The sequence below is a fragment of the Miniopterus natalensis genome, chromosome 17 (genome assembly GCF_054644295.1).
Source record: "Miniopterus natalensis isolate mMinNat1 chromosome 17, mMinNat1.hap1, whole genome shotgun sequence".
NCBI classification, from domain to species: Eukaryota; Metazoa; Chordata; class Mammalia; order Chiroptera; family Miniopteridae; genus Miniopterus; species Miniopterus natalensis.
In genome coordinates this window covers 10,084,425-10,103,284 of record NC_142097.1, presented here as the reverse complement: position 1 = coordinate 10,103,284, position 18,860 = coordinate 10,084,425, and the positions used below count along the sequence as shown (strand labels likewise).

The following is an 18,860-nucleotide window of genomic DNA, read 5'->3' as shown; positions in this document are numbered from 1 at the left end:
GTCTTGATCCACTAGCTGTATTCTACTCTATTAAGCAAGAACTGGCTTGTGCTGGTCATAGCTGGGAAGGACAGGCAGATTCAGGAACATCTCTGCCCTCGGAGAATATGATGACCCCCAGACATTTTGAGAATCCTGGTGCCCCAGCCCCTCCCAGGGGCACCCTCCTGCCTCAGCCCCCTGCTCCCTGGGAAACCCTCAAGCCCAAGCCCCCAGCACCTAGCCCCATCTCCCAGTCTTGGGAATCCTTGTGTCCTAGCCCAAAGCTCCCAGCTCCCTAGGGAGCCCTGGGACTGCAGCCCTGAGTCCCAAACTCACAGTCCTCCTCCCTCTCAAGAACTGCTAACCCAAAAAAGGGCTTTTGTCATAAGGGGCACACTTGCTGCAGCTTGATTGTTCTACCTGCGGAATCGACATCAGGAGATTTCGGAAGCATAATTTTTTGGTATCTGGGCAGCTGGTAATCGTTGGTCCTGGCATCCAATGAAAAACAAACAAACAAACAAATTGTTAACCATTCCCCATCTCCAGACCCCATAGCGTCCTAGCCTCCTAGCTTCTGATAAAGATCTCCCTACCAGGAATGCAGACAACAGGGTGAGTTATTTGCTGGACCCGCTGCCCCTTCTGCAGGGATCAACCAAGATCTATATGAGTCCAGGGTAAAGAGGCTCCAGGACAGTCTCTAGGTTAGAAGACTCAAATCCTAGGCTCCTCCTTAGACCCTCCCAATCTCGAGTTTGCAGTCTTACAGCTGCCTCCACCCACTCACAGTGTTTTGTAGGAGGGTCCTCAGCATGGCCAGGGAGCCCAGATTCAGCTTCGTTCCCTATGCAATGTTCAGGGTCAGCCTGGGTCACTTGGATATGTCTATTCAACTGATATTTATCGAGTACCTACTGTGTACCAGGCACTGTTCCAGACACTGAGGATACATTAATGAGAAGACATACTCTCTACTCTTATGAAGCTCACAAAATAGGGAAGGGGATGGCCAAACAGCCCATAAACAAGAGAAATAAATAAGCAAGATTATTTCAGATAGTGGTTAGCTCTATAAAGGGAATAAAAGTCAATAATATAATAGGTAGTAGGGGGGAGACAACATTAGCTGGGTGGTCAGGGAAGCCCTCTCTGAGGCCACTTGAGTAGAATGAAAAGAAGCCAGTCCCCAAGGAGTCTCCAGTGTGAGCCAGTCAATAGAGAGGTTAAAGGGCCTGAACACACCTGAGTTCCCACCAAGGGGGTTGTTGTGAGTGGCAACTTGCTGACCTTGTGTCCTGAGGAATCTCCCAGGGGCTGGCTTTTCTCTCCTCCCTCCACACGACCTGCTCAGGACACCATGCCCTCAACCTCTTTCTCCAGCCTGCCCTAGATTCCAAGATCCCTGATTACCATTCAGAGCTGTCTACACTCTTTCATTAAGACTGACTTTGCTTTGACACAGACTACCAGGCCCCCGCCAAGGGCACCTACAATGCCTGCCCAGTGTCCCCTGCCTCTTCCACACCCCTAAAATTTTTTCTGGACTTTGGCAGCATACCCTGCAGCCTCCAGGCCTGGTTTACTCACTCACTCCACCTTCCCTTCTGCCTCTCTCTTCTCTTCCCTCCCTCCCTCCCTCTTCCTCTCTTTTTGTTTCTTTCAACTAACATTTATTGGCTACTGACAGTATGCCAAGCACTGTGTTAGGTAGCCCACAGGGACTCTAAAATGAGTAAGACTTGGTCCTGGCCCTGGAGAATCAGGGTCGTGGGAGACAGACATGTTAAATGCTTTAGTAGAGATCTCTATGAAGTGCCAGGGAACCTGGTTGCAAGCTCTATCAAGGATCATCAAAGAGGTAAGGTATGGGATGTGTGAACTTGAACAAATGCTTAAATCTCTTTAAATTTCCATTTCCCCATCTAGAAAAGGGAGGTTACCCTACTCATAGGCTTGCTGTGAGGATTTGATGACATCATGTAGGTCAAATGCCTAGCGCAGTGCTTGGCATCAAGAAATTGCTCAATATATGAGAGCTGTTGCTCTTGTTGATATCATTAACCTTGTGCATATTTCTTTTTTAAAACTATCGTTACTGATTTTTTTAGAGGGAAAGAGAGAAACATCGGTGTGAGAGCGAAACACCGATAGGCTGCCTCCTGCACCCCCCTACCTGGGACCCAACAGGTGACCTTTCAGTACATGGGACGACACCCAGCCAACTGAACCATGCCGGCCAAGCCTTGTGCATATTTCTTGAAATACAAGTCTGAGCTGAGCCTACAGACTCATGAAAGATGAGGAAGGGTGTGTGATGTGGCTGAATCAGGGATAGGCTGAGGTGGAAAGAGGGCAAACTGGGGATGTTCCAGGTTCCATGGGCTTCATTGTGAGAGGCCTTGTAAGTCCTGATGAGGAGTTGGAGCTTGATCTGTTCAGTGAAGGAACATATGTTTTTCTTTCCTTTTTATTTATTTTTTTCTGAGTTGTAGTAAAATACACAACAACTTTTACCATCCTTTTTTCTTTTTTTTAACTTACCAACCTTAATCATTTTTAACTGGATAGTTCAGTGGCATTAAGTATATTCACAGTGTTGTGCAACCATTACCACCATCCATCTCCAGAACTATTTTTTTTTTTTTTTCAAATTATAAGAGAAAGTTTATTTAGAAAGTTACAGAAGTAGTAGAAGTGAGCCAGCTGAGCTGTGTAGGCTCAGGAAACAAGTTATAGAGGCAGCAGAAGGGCCCTTGGAGCTTAGGAGAGGGAAAGGCGAAGGTAATGCATCTGGGGGAAGAAGAGAAGGAAGGGAAAGGCGTGGACTTGCTCCAGAGAGAGAGAGCTCACCTATCTCCAGAACCCTTTATTTTGAAAAATTGAAACTCTGTACCCATTAAATAATACTCCCATTTCCCTCTCCCCATATCTGTGTTTCAGAACTCTCTTCTTTCCTTGTTTCTGTCCCTGCAAGGACCCATATGGTTGGGAAGCCAGACAGCTGAGTCCCTGGGATTGTGTGGACTTGTGGGGGGAGATTGACCAAGGGACACAGACTTCATGACTGGCTCTGGATATGGCAGAGGGTGTGTGGGCACTCTTATTCCCTTTCTGGAGATGCTGGAGGGAGGGCAGGGCTCCAGGAGGAGTTTGGACATTTGTAATGACTCTTTTCCCTGCCACCCCTTTCTCAGTGTTTTTCTCCTGTGAACACCAATGGGGCATTTAGTAGAGAGATAAAATACACACAAGAGTTTTCAGCCCAACTGCTCAAAACAAAAACCTAAGCATTAGCCTTGATTCCTCTCCTTCTGGCACCCCCATTGTTCATGTCACTGTATTTTCAAAGTAGATCTTGAACCCAGCCTCTTCTTTTCACCTGCAAACCTGCTAACCTGATCCAAGCCATCCATATTTTCCACCTGGACTGCTGCAAAACCTTCCTAACTGGTAGCCTTACTTCTCATGGCAGTTTTCATTAAATTTACTCATGTCACTCTCCTGTTTAAAACACTAAAATTTCTTCTGTGATGGTTGGATTAAATTCCAAACTACTCTCTTTGGCCTACAAGGACCTGTATGACTTGGTCCCTGCTTACCTCTCGGGTCTCTTGCCTGATCAATCTTGCCTTCCCTCATTGAAGACCAGCCTTTGCATTTGCACTTCCCTTCTCCTGGAAAGCTCTCCCCTACATCACCCCATGGCTCCTTTGGGTCACTCAGGTATCACATTATAAGTCATCCCTGACCATCCAGGCACTCTCTGGCACATCACCCTGTTTTATTTTTTCTGCATAATATAAATGTTATTTTATTTTTTGCTTGTTTTAATTTTATTTTTTTAAGTTAATTTCTAGTGAAGTCATCACTTTTTTTTTTTAATATATCTTTATTGATTTCAGAGGGAGGAGGGAGAGGGAAAGAGAGAGAGAAACATCAATGATGAGAGTCATTGATCAGCTGCTTCCTGCACACCCCCTGCTGGGGATCAAGCCTGCAACCCGGGCATGTGCCCTGACCGGGAATCGAACCTTGATCTCCTGGATCCTAGGTCGATGCTCAGCTGCTGAGCCACACCTGGCTGGATGCTTGTTTTTTACTGGAATGGGAGTCCCAAGAGCACAGAGACAAGACAGTGCCTGGTTCTAAGCAAATGCTCATTAGATATCCATTAAATGAATGAATGGGAGTTGGGATGGACTCTGAAGGATGGGTAGTCTTCCAGAATGAGGAGATGAAGTGGACAAAGGTGAGAAGTCAGGAGTAAGCATATCCTGTACTGGGAGTGACCAGCTCAACTCTATCAGAGGACTAGTTGGGGCCTAGTGGGAAAGGGACTGGGGACACAGACTGGATCTAGATTGTGGTGTACCCTGAAGGTTAAACTGAAGAAAGAAAACTCCATCCTGCAGGGTAACAGAAAGCCATTGAAGACCTTTGAGCTGAGTAGTAGCCTAATTAAAACATTGATGTGAGAGAGAAACATTGGTGAGTTACCTCCTGCACCCACCCTGACCAGGAATCGAACTTGCAACCTGGGCATGTGCCCTGACTGGGAATTGAACCTCAATCTCCTGGATCATAGGTTGACACTCAACTGCTGAGCCATGCTGGCAGGGCAAACCCATGAACTTTTGATGTGCAGATGACGCTCAACCAACTGAACCACACCGGCCAGGGCATCTCTCTCTTTCTCTAAGATCAATCAATCAATAAAAGTTAAAAAAGAAGTGGTTGGCTAAATGAGGGAAGTAACATGACTGAGAAAGGATATGATAGGATGTCTTGATATCCATGTCTCATAGAAGGCCACTGCCTTCTTTCTGTTTTCAAAGCAAGTTCTGCTTTGAATTTTGAATGGAAAGTTCGGTCCCCCAGCTTTCAGCACTTCCACTTATTCAGGTGTAGACATAACACACTTACCTTGTACTCACTGAGTCTCCCTGAACTCTGATGCATGATGGGTGCACCGGAGTTCTGTGCTCATGGAGCATCATGAATGGCTTATTGTGTATATCGCCTCTGCTCACACTCATGCTCCACTGTTCCGTTGGACTTCCCTTACAAAGCACAAGTTCAAAGATAAAATTATGAAGAATTTCAAGATGGTGATAGCAGAACACTAAACTAAGCACAAGGTGATTCTGAGCATGGGTCTTGTTTGAGTAGATCCCAAGTCCATGAAGCTGAGCCCTGGACTGGAGGGAGAGAGTTTGAGGGGGAGAGTGATATCAAAACAGGAGCTGTTGAGGACTAGAGCTAAGGATTTAGGATGAGAGTTGAAAGAAGAAAAATCTCTCCATGGAAAAGTGACAAGATTCGAGGAGAGAGAAAAAGAGATAATTATTCTTAACACAAGGTCTTTAGAGGCTCTTGTAGCCCCCAACTACACTGTGGGTCTCAGCCCTGTGAAAACTTCGATCTTACCTGTCCAGGGCTACATTGCACAAGGTCTCCAGTAGTTGGTAAGTAAATGTTTGTTGACTCAAGTGGGCATATGAGGAGGGGGTTAAGACTTGGGAGTGGGACCCTGGCTGGTTTTCTAAGTGGTTAGAGCTCAGCTTGTGGACTGAAGGGTCCCAGGTTTGATTCCAGCCAAGGGCACATGCAGGAGGCAACCAATCAATGTGTCTCTCTCACATCAACGTCTCTCTCTCTCCCTCCCTCTCTCTCCCTTCAGCTCTCTCTGAAAAGCAATAGAAAAAAATATCCTCGGTGAGGATTAAAAAAAAAAAAAAAAAAAAGACATGGGGGTGGGAGGAGGCGGAACACCTAAGCAGACTGGCAGACCTGGGTCCAGGGCTGGAGTCTCAGGGTGATGCTTGGGGTTGGGACAGTGGTGTTGGGAGGGAATCACTGACAGATGTGGTGGGAAGCTCGGGGAAGCCCGGAGGCTTGGAGATAAACAGGTGGTGGGAGAAGGGGCTGCGGGGCTGGAAAAAGGAGGTGTTGGAGGCGACTGGTAGCAGCTCCCACAAGAGGAATTTCCCTCTGTTGTGGCCTCTGTCCATCTCTATGCGGCCTTTTCCAGCTTCCATGCTGCTGGTCTAGTACCCTGGCTGGTCTCTTTTATCAGTTTTTCTTGGTTTCTGGCTCCTTCTCTGTTCCTTTCACATTCTGCCCTGTGTGTCTCCTGGATTTAGTCTCTTTCTAACTCCCTGCCTGGGGCCCCCATCTCAAGCACGTATCTGCTTCCCTCTCAGCCTGTCTCTCTGGGGTTATCTTTCTCCATATCCCGCCCTTATCCCCTCTGGCCACTCTGATGCAGTCCATACCTGGGGTGGCAGTAAGGGAGAGACCTCCTCCTCAAGAAGTGGCGGCAGGGGGCGGGCCCAATCATCTCTCCATATTTGCATATGTATGAGGTTGCCCGGGCCAGCGACAAGGAGGCGGGGCTTCTGGCGGTGGGAAGGGGGCGGGCAGCCCCATCGCCGCTGACTATAAAGACTGCGCTCCTGGACCGCGGGCCCGCACTGCTGAGGAGCGGAGCCTCGGGCTGGGATCTCCTATCCCAGGCTGACCCCAACTGCGCGTCCCCGCCTCACCTCGGTGGCCGAGCTACCACTGGTGTGGCGGTCTCTGCTTGGCGGAGGAGTCTTCAGCGGTCACGCGAACCCTCTCCACAGCCTCTTTGAATCTCGGATTTCGGGGCGGCCCCCTCCCCCACTTCTCTCTGTACCTCCTTGCACCCCAATTTGTTCTGCGTTTCTCTCAGGTTTTGCTGCCGTCTATTTTTGCATCCCTTTTCGTTTTGCTTCTAGGAGGTGGAGTGAAGCTGCACTCGTACCCCTTCCCCTTTTTATTCTCCCCTGCTCTGACACCCCCCCCTTTTCATCGCAGTCAGGGGGCCTAGGATCTGTGCATCCCACGTCGCGTTGCCAGCAACCTGCAGCGCGTGGCCGTGCTCCCCGGAATTTGCAGCAGCTGCATATCTGAAGGGGGTCTCCCTCGCCCCTGCTGCCTTTGCTCCCGGAGCATTCCGGTGAGTGGGAGGGGGGCTACAGCGCACGGCATCCCAGCTTCTCCGTAGCCCCCCGACCCGCGAGGGACTCGTCCCCCGCCGCCAAGATGGTCACCCAAAAAGAGAAGAAGAGCTGCGGGCAGGTGGTTGAGGAGTGGAAGGAGTTCGTGTGGAACCCGCGGACGCACCAGTTCATGGGCCGCACCGGGACCAGCTGGGGTACGCGGGGCAGCCGCGCAAGGGGTGGGTGGGGGTCCTCTGGGCGACGCCCTGGGGGCACGAGGTCCAGCCGGCGTATCCCCGGCTCCCTTCCCGGGTCCCCGGCGCCCGACCCCCCTGCCGTGCTCTGGGCTGGGAGGGGACCGAATCGCTTGTCTAATCTTCTTGGCTGGCGTTGCGGAGGCGGAGAAAGTAGGTCACTGCTGTCTTCCCGCCCCCCGCTGAGCCCCCTCGCGCGGGGGGTCGCGGGCTCTGCGCGCGTGTCCGCGCCCTGGTGCTCGCTCTCGGAGGCCCGTCCGCTCCATACAGTGGCCCTCCTTCCACAGAAGAATGCCCCTTCCCTCCCTGCAGCTCCCAACTAGCTAGCCAAGCCGTCTATTTTTAGTTCATGCCCACCCCCTGGACCCTGGGAACAAGCGTGAGAGGGCGGGTCCTGGAGAGGTGGGAGTGTGTGTGTGTGTGGGGTGTGTGTGTGTGTGTGTGTGTGTATTTTTCATAGCAGAAGTGGTCTATATCCCACCGTGGAGCGTTTGGAGCCATCTGTGGCTGCTCTGTGGGTGGGGGGCTGTTGGGGAGGAGTGTCACTGTGAGGTTTTTGAGGCTGGATCTTTGCCTCAGATGTCGCAGGAGGAGGGAGGATTGGTCACTAGTGGTGAGGTGTGGACATCATTTGGCCTAGTGTGGCTTTGGGATTGGGGTGGCAGAACTCAGGGTGTGTGGAGGGAGTTGTGTCTGGTCTGGTGCTAGGCATGGGTGCTGGTGGAATTCTTCTAAAAGGGATAGTCAAGCTGGGAAGCCTAAGCACAGGGGACATTGCATGACACAATTTACAGTTCATCCACACTGATCAAAGGATGTCCCCATCAGCCCACCCACCTGGGGCCCTTCAGGTGGGTCCAGTGCAATCCTTGCCGGAAGGGAACTTGAAGTCCAGTGTCTGGGATTGGAGGGTCCATGAGTACTTGGGAGAATCTGAGGAGGCTTCATGGGGGAAGTGTCTTCTGAGGTGGAAGCACTGGGGATCCTCAGTGGTGGAAACAGCAGGTACTCATACTAGGCTGAGGAGTGACATAGTGCCATCTCATATCCACCGAAGACCTGCTTTCTGCTGGGAAGGCTGTGGGAGATTCTGCCTTTATTCCCCACCTCTGGCCTGGGTGTTGTGTGTGAGTTGGGGGTGGGGTGATTGTTGAAAGTTCTGGACAGCCGTCTCAGAGATTTTGTAGCTAGGTGGGAGCTGAGTTCAGGGTTTGGCTTCTGTGGGGCTCCAGGAGAGAGAAGATTTTGCTATTCCATCCCTCAGAGTGTGAGGGTCCGCACTCTGAGGGATGGGATAGAGTTTTGGTTGTGAACCGGTAGCCAGTGCCAGCTTGGAAAGTCGTGCCGTACAACTTTAAGCCCGAGTACCAACACGGCAGCAGCAGATGTGCTTTTTCAAGGCCATGAATGGTTGAGAAGTTGGGAATGTAATTTTAAGCAAGATGACTGCGGCCTGTACTTGGGGTTGTCTCAGCAACGAGAGTTTAGGTCTCTTGTGGCCTCCACAAGGTCAGGCTTCACTGTGCCCTAGGACCAGGAGGGGGCTGGGAGTCATGGCTGGCAGCCAGGCCCAGCTGCCTGTTTCCAGCTTGTCTCATTTTCCTCCCGCTGGGGAAGGCCCAAAGGTGTCCCTGAGGCTCTGTGCCCTGTCCCAGTGTGTGGCCTCTGAGTGGGAGAGGGATGTGTAGAGTAGGTGAGGTCATGACAGGAGAACCTGCTGACCCCATTTCTTCCTCCTTAGCCTTCATCCTCCTCTTCTACTTCGTCTTCTATGGCTTCCTCACAGCCATGTTCACCCTTACCATGTGGGTGATGCTGCAGACTGTCTCTGACCATACACCCAAGTACCAGGACCGACTGGCCACACCAGGTGAGCGATGAGGCTCCCCTACCAGCCCTTGTGCCCCTAAGCCTCCAAAAGGAACTCGTAGGCTGAGAACTCAGAATTCCCAGAGGTGTGGTGCCGATGATCCAATCACCGTGTGCTAAGTTCTTGAAGTCCGCTTTCCTTTCCCATGTCCCACAGCTAAGAGCTGGGTGACCTGGGGATATCTTCCGCCCATAAAGAGGATCTTAGCTCTTTTATTTATTTTTTATTTTTAAAATATATCTTTATTGATTTCAGAGAGAGGAAGGGAGAGGGAGAGAGAGAGAGACAGAAACATTGATGACAGAGAGTCATCCATCGGCTGCTTCCTGCACACCCCCAACTGGGGATCGAGTCCACTACCCAGGCATATGCCCTGACTGGGAATTGAACCGCAATCTCCTGGATCCTAGGCCAATGCTCAACCGCTGAGCCACGCCCGGCCGGGCAGGATCTTAGATCTTCATCCCATCCCTCGCCCTGGTGTTCCCTATATCCATCTTCTGTCCTTTGTGTGTGGTCTCACATCTTATATACATCCCCCACTCCTGTCCTTGTCTGGCTATAGGCTTGATGATTCGTCCCAAGACTGAGAACCTTGATGTCACTGTCAACGTCAGTGATACTGAAAGCTGGGACCAGCATGTTCAGAAGCTCAACAAGTTCTTGGAGCGTGAGTGTGGGGCTGGAGATGTGGTTGTGCAGGACCTTGGGCAGGGGATTAGAAACCCTAGAAGTGGAACATCAGGCCCGTGCTCTCTCTCCCCTACCTCCTTAGCTTACAATGACTCCATCCAAGCCCAAAAGAATGATGTCTGCCGCCCTGGGCGCTATTACGAACAGCCAGATAATGGAGTCCTCAACTACCCGAAACGTGCCTGCCAGTTCAACCGGACCCAGCTGGGTGACTGCTCTGGCATCGGGGACCCCACCCACTATGGTTATAGCACTGGGCAGCCCTGTGTCTTCATTAAGATGAACCGGGTAACCATGACCTTGGTCCCTAGGGAGAATGGAGGAGGGAGCTGGGGACACCATCTACTGAGAGTTCCTTCCTTTCACTGGGGCTAATGTGCATTAGATTTTTGGATGTTTGAGTGGCTGAGAGAACAGGATGGGGCCATTGGCGGCTGAGATCCATGGCCAGAAGCTAGATACTTGTGTCTTTGACAACTTCTTTCTCTAACTCTTACCACTCTCCTCACTCCAGGTCATCAACTTCTATGCAGGAGCAAACCAGAGCATGAATGTTACTTGTGTGGGGAAGGTGAGTTTTTTGGGCCTTGTGCACCTGCACACTTGTTTATATACCACGGTTTCTGTGTAATTCACTCACCTCTTCCAATCTTCTTCGCTCCCAGAGGCTCCATCACTATAGGGACAAAGGGGTAAGAGGGGGCTCCAATATGGCTCAAACTCCAAGGGGCTCCTACCCCTCTTCCTTCTCTCTAGGATGCAGAAGCCACCTCTTGTGTGGATAGACACGCCCCTCCCTGACTCCACCTAAGCCCTGGCCCCTGTCTTCTCTCAACCTTTCCACCTTCTATTCCCTTGATAACCTTGTCTTCTGCTCTCCCTCCCATATCTCACCTGACCCTCAGTTCTTTTTAGGTATCTGGTAGCTGCTGATCTGTTAGCACTATCTGCCACCACTAAGTTGTCCTTGGAACCCTACTCCCTCTACCTCTGTCCTGTCTAGAAACTTCCTGCCAGCTCTTCCCTCAGCCCCTCTCCTTGCTTTCTACTGAGCCTAACTCATTTATCTGTTCTCTCTTGGCTCTGCTCTAGAAACTGCTTTCCATGGATGGGGTAAGAACTTAAGGTGGGAGTGCAGTAGGAGGCTTCCATATCATTAGCACTCTTTAGAACTTCCCAGTCTATTGAGAGAGACAGGATACCTCCTCCTGCTCACACACAAGCACACACAGACTCACAGCTCGAGGGAAGCAGTTTTGAGACAAAATAACCTGGGGCAAAAACAAAACAAGAGAAGTCTGGCAAGCTTCCTGGTTCCTCCCATCCCTAACAAGCTCTCCTGTCTACCCTCCTGTGCCCCCACAGCGAGACGAAGACGCTGAGAATCTGGGCAGCTTTGTCATGTTCCCTGCCAATGGCAACATTGACCTCATGTACTTCCCCTACTATGGCAAAAAGTTCCACGTAAGTCCTGGGAGGGGGGCCCGGGGCTGCTGGCTCCTCAGGGAAGTGACGTTCTTGAGGAGGAGGCCAAGTTGCCATGGGCCTGGTCCCTCACTTTCCTCCTCTGGCCCAGGTGAACTACACACAGCCCCTGGTGGCTGTGAAGTTCCTGAACGTGACCCCTAATGTGGAGGTGAATGTGGAATGCCGGATCAACGCAGCCAACATCGCCACGGACGATGAACGAGACAAGTTTGCTGGCCGAGTGGCCTTTAAACTCCGCATCAACAAAACCTGAGACCCCCTTCCTCCCGCCCCCACCTCTTTCCTATGGATGCTTCTGGAATGTCCCTTTTCCTTTACTTCTAAACCCAGCCTGATTGATGTCCATTGTGATTCCCCACTTTCACACATTTTCCACTACCTTCTCCGACCCTAGCTCAGTCAGAGACAGGGAGATGGGATCCTGAGATGGTCATGGAGGAGCTGTTCTGGTTCTGGTTTAGCTGTGAGTGGGGTGTTCCCACAGCTACCCTCCTATCCCCTGAGAGATATAGAAAATGCCTCCCCACCTTCACACCCCCACCCACCTACACACACACACAAACACAGTCTCATCTCACCCCTTAGCTTCCAGACGGGAATGTGGCACTCCATTCTTCTGCTCCTCAGCACAGCCGCTGTCACCTTTCTCTATGTCCCACACTTTCTCCCTACTATACGCTGTTGCCATCTTGGTGGCTTTTGACTTATTTGGTTCCTCTGGTAGGTCTTTCTCCACCTGCTCTCCATTCCTATTCTCTTTTCAGGACAGGTGGCTCTGTAGTCTTCTCCCTGTTTGCTGGCACATGGCACTTCTCATCCTAAGGGGACTGTGAGCTGGGAGTGAGGGTCTGGAAGAGAGTCTATGCTGGTCTTTTTTTTTTTTTTAAATGTATCTTTATTGATTTCAGAGAGAGGAAGGGATAGAGAGAGAGAAAGAGAGAGAGATAGAAACACCAATGATGAGAGTCATTCATGGGCTGCCTCCTGCACACCCCCTACTGGGGATCGAGCCCGCAACCCGGGCATGTGCCCTGACAAGGAATTGAACCCCATCACCTGGATCCTAGGTCAATGCTCAACTGCTGAGCAATGCCCAGCTGTGCTGTGCTGGTCTTTCTTGAAAATTCTCTTTCTGGTCTCTGTCACCCAAATAGGCACCCCTCAGAAGGGCAGGGTGGACCTAGGCTGAATATCCACTTTGCTTTTGCCTATGGCTCCCTTATTCCTGTCCGCTTTCCCAGAATATCCTTCAAGTCCCACTTCCCAGGAGCCCTGGGGGAGGGGCAGCCATTCTGGATGTGTCCCCAGTGGCCACCCTGGAAACGTCAGCAGGCTATGGGACTATTCCACCAACTTCCCCGGGCCCAGATCTGCCCCCACCATCCTCCTGCTGGCTTCTCTTAGCAGTTTATCAACTAATAGCTAACTCCTTCCTTTTCCTCCGCATTTTAGCCTGAAACTTGCAAATAACCCCTCAGTTTAGGCCCTGAATTTCCTGGCTCCATCTCCTTCAGATCCCTGTGCATTTTTAAACAACCCCCCAGTGTCCATAGAATTGTAAAAGAGGGACCTCCTGTATTCTTGAGTTACAGAGGCATGTTAACTTTCTCCTCCAGTGCCCTTCACTTCCTCACCTCTCTAATCTCCCTTTTCTTTTTTGATGCTGAAGCCTCCACACCCCACAGATGGACCCTTCCCTTTTTCTCTTGTTGGATCTGTTTCTTCCCTTTGGGTCCCCATGTTCTCCTGCAGTCCCCTCATTCCAGTGGTCTCTCTCTGCAGTTATTTAATGCCCGTGTCAGATCTACTGTAAAAAGAGAATTAAGTACAATAAAATGAGAGCAATTATATATATAAATATATATCATACATGGAGCCCTGTGTGCGGGTGGTTCCTTTCTGAACTTTTGGTAGAGCCCTGGGAAGGGGGTGGAGTGTAGATTTGGGTGATCCAGGGGTTACCCAGGCTTTGGGCAGCTCCTCAGATATGACCTCTGCTGTGCAGTATCTCAGCATCTACCTCCTAGATCACTCCTTCACCTATATTATTTTGAGGTCAAGCAATACAAGAGACAGAAAGACTGTGTCCCTTTGTACAACCATACTTAGGAGGTGCCTACTCTGCATTCTAGGCACTGTGAGGACACTTATGAAAGAGGCAGAGTTCCTGCCCCCAAGAAGCTCCCCAGGTTAATGGGAGAAGTGAGGAGCACACTAGAAACTCATTCCAGGTAGACCTAAACATGCCTCGGGGAAGGGGAGAAAGTTATTGAGGACAAAATTCAGAGTCGTCAATCACTTTCTGTTGGGGGCTTCTAATGGAAGGCTTCTTAGAGGATTAAAGCATGGAACAGTCTGGGGTGAGAATAGCATCAGCCAATGTCTAGAAAGATGAGAAAAATTGACTAGAAGACACATTAGGAACCTTATGATCTTAATTTCCTGTAAAGAACAGTACAAGCATAGAAAAAGGGATGGATGGGTCTATACAACAATGTTTATTGATGGGTTTATAGCTAATTTTTTCCTTGGGGCTTTTTCTCAATGACTTGGTCTTAGTATTTGCCTTAAAAAATAGCTTTATTACACATGCTTACATATATGCAATTTTATCCTGAATGCATAGTAGAAACAACATGGATCCCTGGGTTTTGGTCATTGTTATTTCAGAATCGAATCATATTATGCACTTTTGTGCATCTCACTTTTTTCACTCATTAAATTTGTCACTACTTCACTTGGTAGGGCTCTAATTGTTTTTAAATGGCAGCATAATATTTTTTCTATTAGTTCATTCTTCTCTTAATTTGTTAAAACTCCTCAACAGCCATAGATATTAACTGTTTTCTGCATTGTAAAATTCCCCCCCAACAGGCTGTTTGCCTCTTGAGTTTGTGGTTGCTTTTACTGTTCAAGTGTTGGATTTTCAGATTATTAAATATCAGTTCTTTTGTAGTTTCTGGGTTTCTAGTCACTAGAGTATACTCATTATTTTCTAGATTTTTTTGGGGGGGACAGGATTTTAATTGTTTTTTTCCTCTTTTTGTCAATCCTCACCTGAGGGTATTTTTTCCATTGATTTTTAGAGAGAGTGGAAGGGAGGGAGGGAGGGAGGGAGAGAGAGAAACATTGATGTGAGAGAGACACTTGGATTGGTTGCCTCTCACACAGGCTCCAACTGGGGTGGGGATGGAACCTGCAATCCAGGTACCGTGCCCTTGATTAGGAATCGAACCTGAGACCCTTCGATGTGCAGGCCTATGCTCTAACCACTGAGACACACCAGTCAGGGCAGGATTTTAATTTTTTTTTTAAATTTACATTCACTTTAATTCATCTGGTTTATTTTTGTTTCTTTTGTGTGTAAATTAGGAATCCAATTTTATTTTTCCAGTTGTGTCAGCTTCATTTTAAAAAACTGTAATTTATTCCCACTGAACTGAAAAACTAACTTTGGCCATATAATAAAATTTTCTATATACTGAGATCTATTTCTGGATTCACTGCTTGCTGCCATATATCAAGCTATATCAACCTAATTTCACTTTTTAAAAAAAATATCTAACAAGCAAATTCCTCCATTCTCTCTCTTTTTTAAAAAATAGATCTTTATTAAATTTCAGAGAGAGGAAGGGAAAGGGAGATGGAAACATCAGTGACGAGAGAGCCATTGATCTGCTGCCACCTGCACGCCCCCACTGGGGATTGAGCCTGCAACCCAACCAGGGCATTTGCCCTGACTGGGAATCAAACTGTGATCATAGGTCGATGCTCAATCCCTGAGCAACACCAACCGGGCTCCCCCATTTTCTTTTTAAAACAACTCTTGGCTATTCTTGGGAACTTTTTACAGAAACAAAATCTTGTTGGGGTTCTAATTAGAATTGCATTATATCTTTATTTGAGAATTGACTTTTAGGATATACTAAGTTTTCCCATCTAAGAACATGGTTATCTTTTGTTTGGAGCTTGGTTTTATGTCCTTAAATAGGCTTTATCAATTTCTTCATGTAGGTCCTGTGCCATACTTTTGTGTGCCAGTCTTGTTAAACTTATTCCTAAATATTTTATTGCTTTTGTTATTTTTAAACATTGTTTATTGATTTTAGAGACGAAACATTGATTTATTGTTCTACTTATTTATGTGTTCATTGGTTGATTCTTGTATGTGCCCTGCCTGACCAGGGATCAAACCCTCAACCTTGGCATATGGGGATGACACACTAACTGAGCTACCAGGCCAGAGCTGCTTTTGTTATTTTAAAGGTAATATTTATTCAGTGCTTTTGCTTTAAAAACCATTAATATTTCTCTATTGTCTACCTTCCTAAATTCTTTTAAAAAAATTAAAAAAAAATTGATTTCAGAGAGAGGGAGAGATAGAAACATCAATGATAAGTCATTGATCATATGCCTCCTGCACGCCCCCCACTGGGGATCAAGTCCAAAACCTGGGCATGTGCCCTGACCACAGAATCGAACGGTGACCTCCTGGTTCATAGGTCGGCACTCAACCATGGAGCCCTGCTGGCCAGGCCCTTCCTAAATTCTCTTAATTCTATCACATCTGTATTATGTCTTGAAATTTTAGGCACATGTGATCTAAAAGGTAGATTCCTTTAAATCAGGTTACTTTCTTGAGTGTTCTAAAACAATTGTTAGTGGGCATCCCTGTTTAGTTCTTGATTCTAACTGAAATTATTTTAGTGTTTAACCATTAGGATACTTCCTGGTATTCCATTACTGTTTTTTAAAGAATGGCTGCTGAAATTTAATCAAATTCCTTTCAGCATCTGGTGATATGATCATGTTTTCTTCATTAGTTTGTTAATGCAATGAGTTATGTTGTATTCTCTATTAAACCAACCTTCTGCTCCTGGAATAAACCCTACTTGGTTAGTGTTAATATTCTTTTTTATTTTTTAAAAATGTATCTTTATTGATTTCAGAGAGAGAGGGAGAGAGAGAGAGAAACACCAATGATGAGAGACAGTCATTGATCGGCTGCCTCCAGCACGCCCCTGACCAGGGATCGAGCCCACAGCCCAGGCATGTGCCCTGACTGGGAATTGAACCGAGATCTCCTGGATCATAGGTCGATGCTCAATCACCTGGTGGCTCTAATTCACATCTTTTTTTAAATTGAATTTATTGGGGTGACATTGGTTAATAAAATTATATAGGTTTCAGGTGTCCAATTCTACAGTATATCATTTATATATTGTATTGTGTTCACCAACCCAAGTAGGTCTCCTATCACCATTTATGCCCCTTTTACCCTCTTCTACCTCCCCCCACCCTCTTTCCCTCTAGGTAATCACCATACTGTTGTCTGTGTCTATGAGTTTTGATATTTTTAAAAATCCCTTTACCCTTTTCACCCAGCCTCGCAACCTCCCTACCCTTAATATTCTTGACTCAATGTGTAGATACTATTTTGAGATATTGCGTCTATGTAATTTGGCTTGTTTTTTTAATATTAAAACTACTTTGCATGAATTGGAAATTTCCCTCTTTCCCTAAGGCCCAGGATAACTTATTTTTATAATTTACTTATTAAATATATCTTTATTAATTTCAGAGAGAGGAAGGAGGAGGGAGAGATGGAAACATCGATGGTGAGTCAGATCGGCTGCCTCCTGCACGCCCCCTACTGGGGATCGAGCCCGCAACCTGGGGCATGTGCCCTGATGGGAAACTGAACTTCAGTCCCCTGGATCCTAGGTCAATGCTCAACCGCTGAGTCATGCTGGCGGGGCCCAGGATAATTTAAATTCTACTCATTGGACCATTTTGTTCTTGCTCTTCCTAACCCCCTCAATCAAGCGCTTGAGTTTTTCTTTTTAAAATTTATCTTTAAAAAAAAAAAAAAAAAAAATCCCTGCTTTTGGATTTATCTTTTGAATTAAGTTTGCTTAGATTCACATCTTTTTTATTTTTTTGTTAATCTTCACCCAAGGATATTTTTTCCATTGACTTTTTTAGAGAATGGAAGGGAGGGGACGAGATAGAGAGAAAAACATTGATGTGAGAGACACATTGATTGGTTGCCTCCCGCATATGCCCTAATCAAGGCTGGGGATTGAGCCTGCAGCCCAGGTACGTGCCCTTGACCAGGAATTGAACCCTCGACCCTTCAGCCCAAAGGCTGACCTCTAACCACTGAGCCAAACTGGCTAGGGCTCTTTTTTAAATAATGAAAGCATATGTGGTTATACGTTATCCTCAGAGCACTTTTGCTGGGTGTCTCATAGACTTGGGGACCCTGTGTTCCTGAAATTGCGGAAACAAGTTTCCTAACTTATTCCAAATCTCTATGGGACAGGGCTTGGGCTCTTGAGAGCAGGGGCCATGTCTGCCATGGGGCCCCAGGGCTTAAACAGTGATAGGCACAGACTGACTAGAAGGGTAGGTGAATGAACACAGTAAAGTGAGCAGATGGGACCAGAGAGGTTAGGGACTCATTAAAAGCCACACACAGCTCATAGCAGAGATGGCCTAAAAATTTACCTCATAGTTCTCAGTCTAGTAATCTGTCAGCTCACAAAGGGATCAGCAGAACCAGAATGGGTCTGCTTTTTAAAAATATATATATGTTTTTATTGATTTTAGAGAGAGGGAGAGGAAGAGAGAAACATGAATGTGAGAGAAACATCGATAGGTTGCCTCCCACACATGCCCTGACTGAGGTCCAAACTGCAACCTTGTTTGTGCCCTGACTGGGAATTGAACTGGCGACCTTTCAGTGCATGGGGTGGCACTCAACCAACTAAGCCACACCGGCCACAGCTGGATCTGCTTTCTGAAGTATAGCAGAAATGAAACAGAACTAGGGATACATCCTAGGGAAATATGAGTAATGGGTGCTGGACACTGATCAGAAGGGGAGCTTCAAGATGACTGTCTACAGCGGGGGTGGGGAACCTTTTTCTGCCAAGGGCCATTTGGATATTTATATCATTCACAGGCCATACAAAATTATCAACTTAAAAACTAGCTATGAAGAAAGCTCCATGATTTATTGAATTTTGAGTCCTGCCTATGGTTGCCTTTGCAAAGCCAGACAAATGATTTTGGGGGCCACGTAAGGCCTGTGGGCCAGATGTTCCCCACCCCTGTTCTACAGAAATGATAAGGAATGAGTTGGCATGCATTTGCCAAGGGCCTGGTATGTGGGAGAGATGGTGATTCTGGGTCTCCTGGGAAGTGTTTGGCATCCCTCAACAATTAAGAGAAAAATGGTGGTTTTGAGGCCATGGTAGCCAGTGGCTTTTCAGCCATGTGGGATCCACAGGGCAAGCCAAAGGACTACCACTGGCACTTTAAGCCCAGTTGGTAGGCTGAGAGGACAACGGCCCAGAAACCCCTCCAGATCTTAGCACGTCTCCCTCCACCCCCAGGGAGAAGGCAGGACAAGCTGTGTCCCCACTGTCTGGCCACCCCCGAAGCACTGGCTTGGGCAGCAGAGCTTGCCCCCAGCCCCCCTCCCTGGGAGCCTACAGCACTGAGGAACGGGAAGGGATGGGGGGGGACTAAGCTCTCCACCCTAACCCAAGAAGCCCTTTGAAAGGTTTTCCTGGCAGAGTTTAAAGCTTCAATTCATTC

At 47.9% G+C, this 18,860-nt stretch overlaps 1 protein-coding gene and 1 non-coding gene across 2 annotated transcripts; both read left to right on the top strand.

The window, feature by feature from the left end:
- The first annotated feature begins 350 nt into the window (after positions 1-350).
- On the top strand, positions 351-484 carry LOC148091195 (U11 spliceosomal RNA). Its single transcript, XR_015715945.1, has one exon. It is a non-coding gene; the product is annotated as a U11 spliceosomal RNA (small nuclear RNA).
- Positions 485-6,468: 5,984 nt separating this feature from the next.
- On the top strand, positions 6,469-16,436 carry ATP1B2 (ATPase Na+/K+ transporting subunit beta 2). The gene is made up of 7 exons (XM_016222432.2): positions 6,469-7,165; positions 8,946-9,074; positions 9,640-9,744; positions 9,850-10,055; positions 10,282-10,338; positions 11,133-11,231; positions 11,344-16,436. Exons 1-7 carry the CDS (start codon positions 7,054-7,056, stop codon positions 11,506-11,508), a joined length of 873 nt encoding a protein of 290 aa, XP_016077918.1. The 5' UTR covers positions 6,469-7,053; the 3' UTR covers positions 11,509-16,436.
- Positions 16,437-18,860: the final 2,424 nt, after the last annotated feature.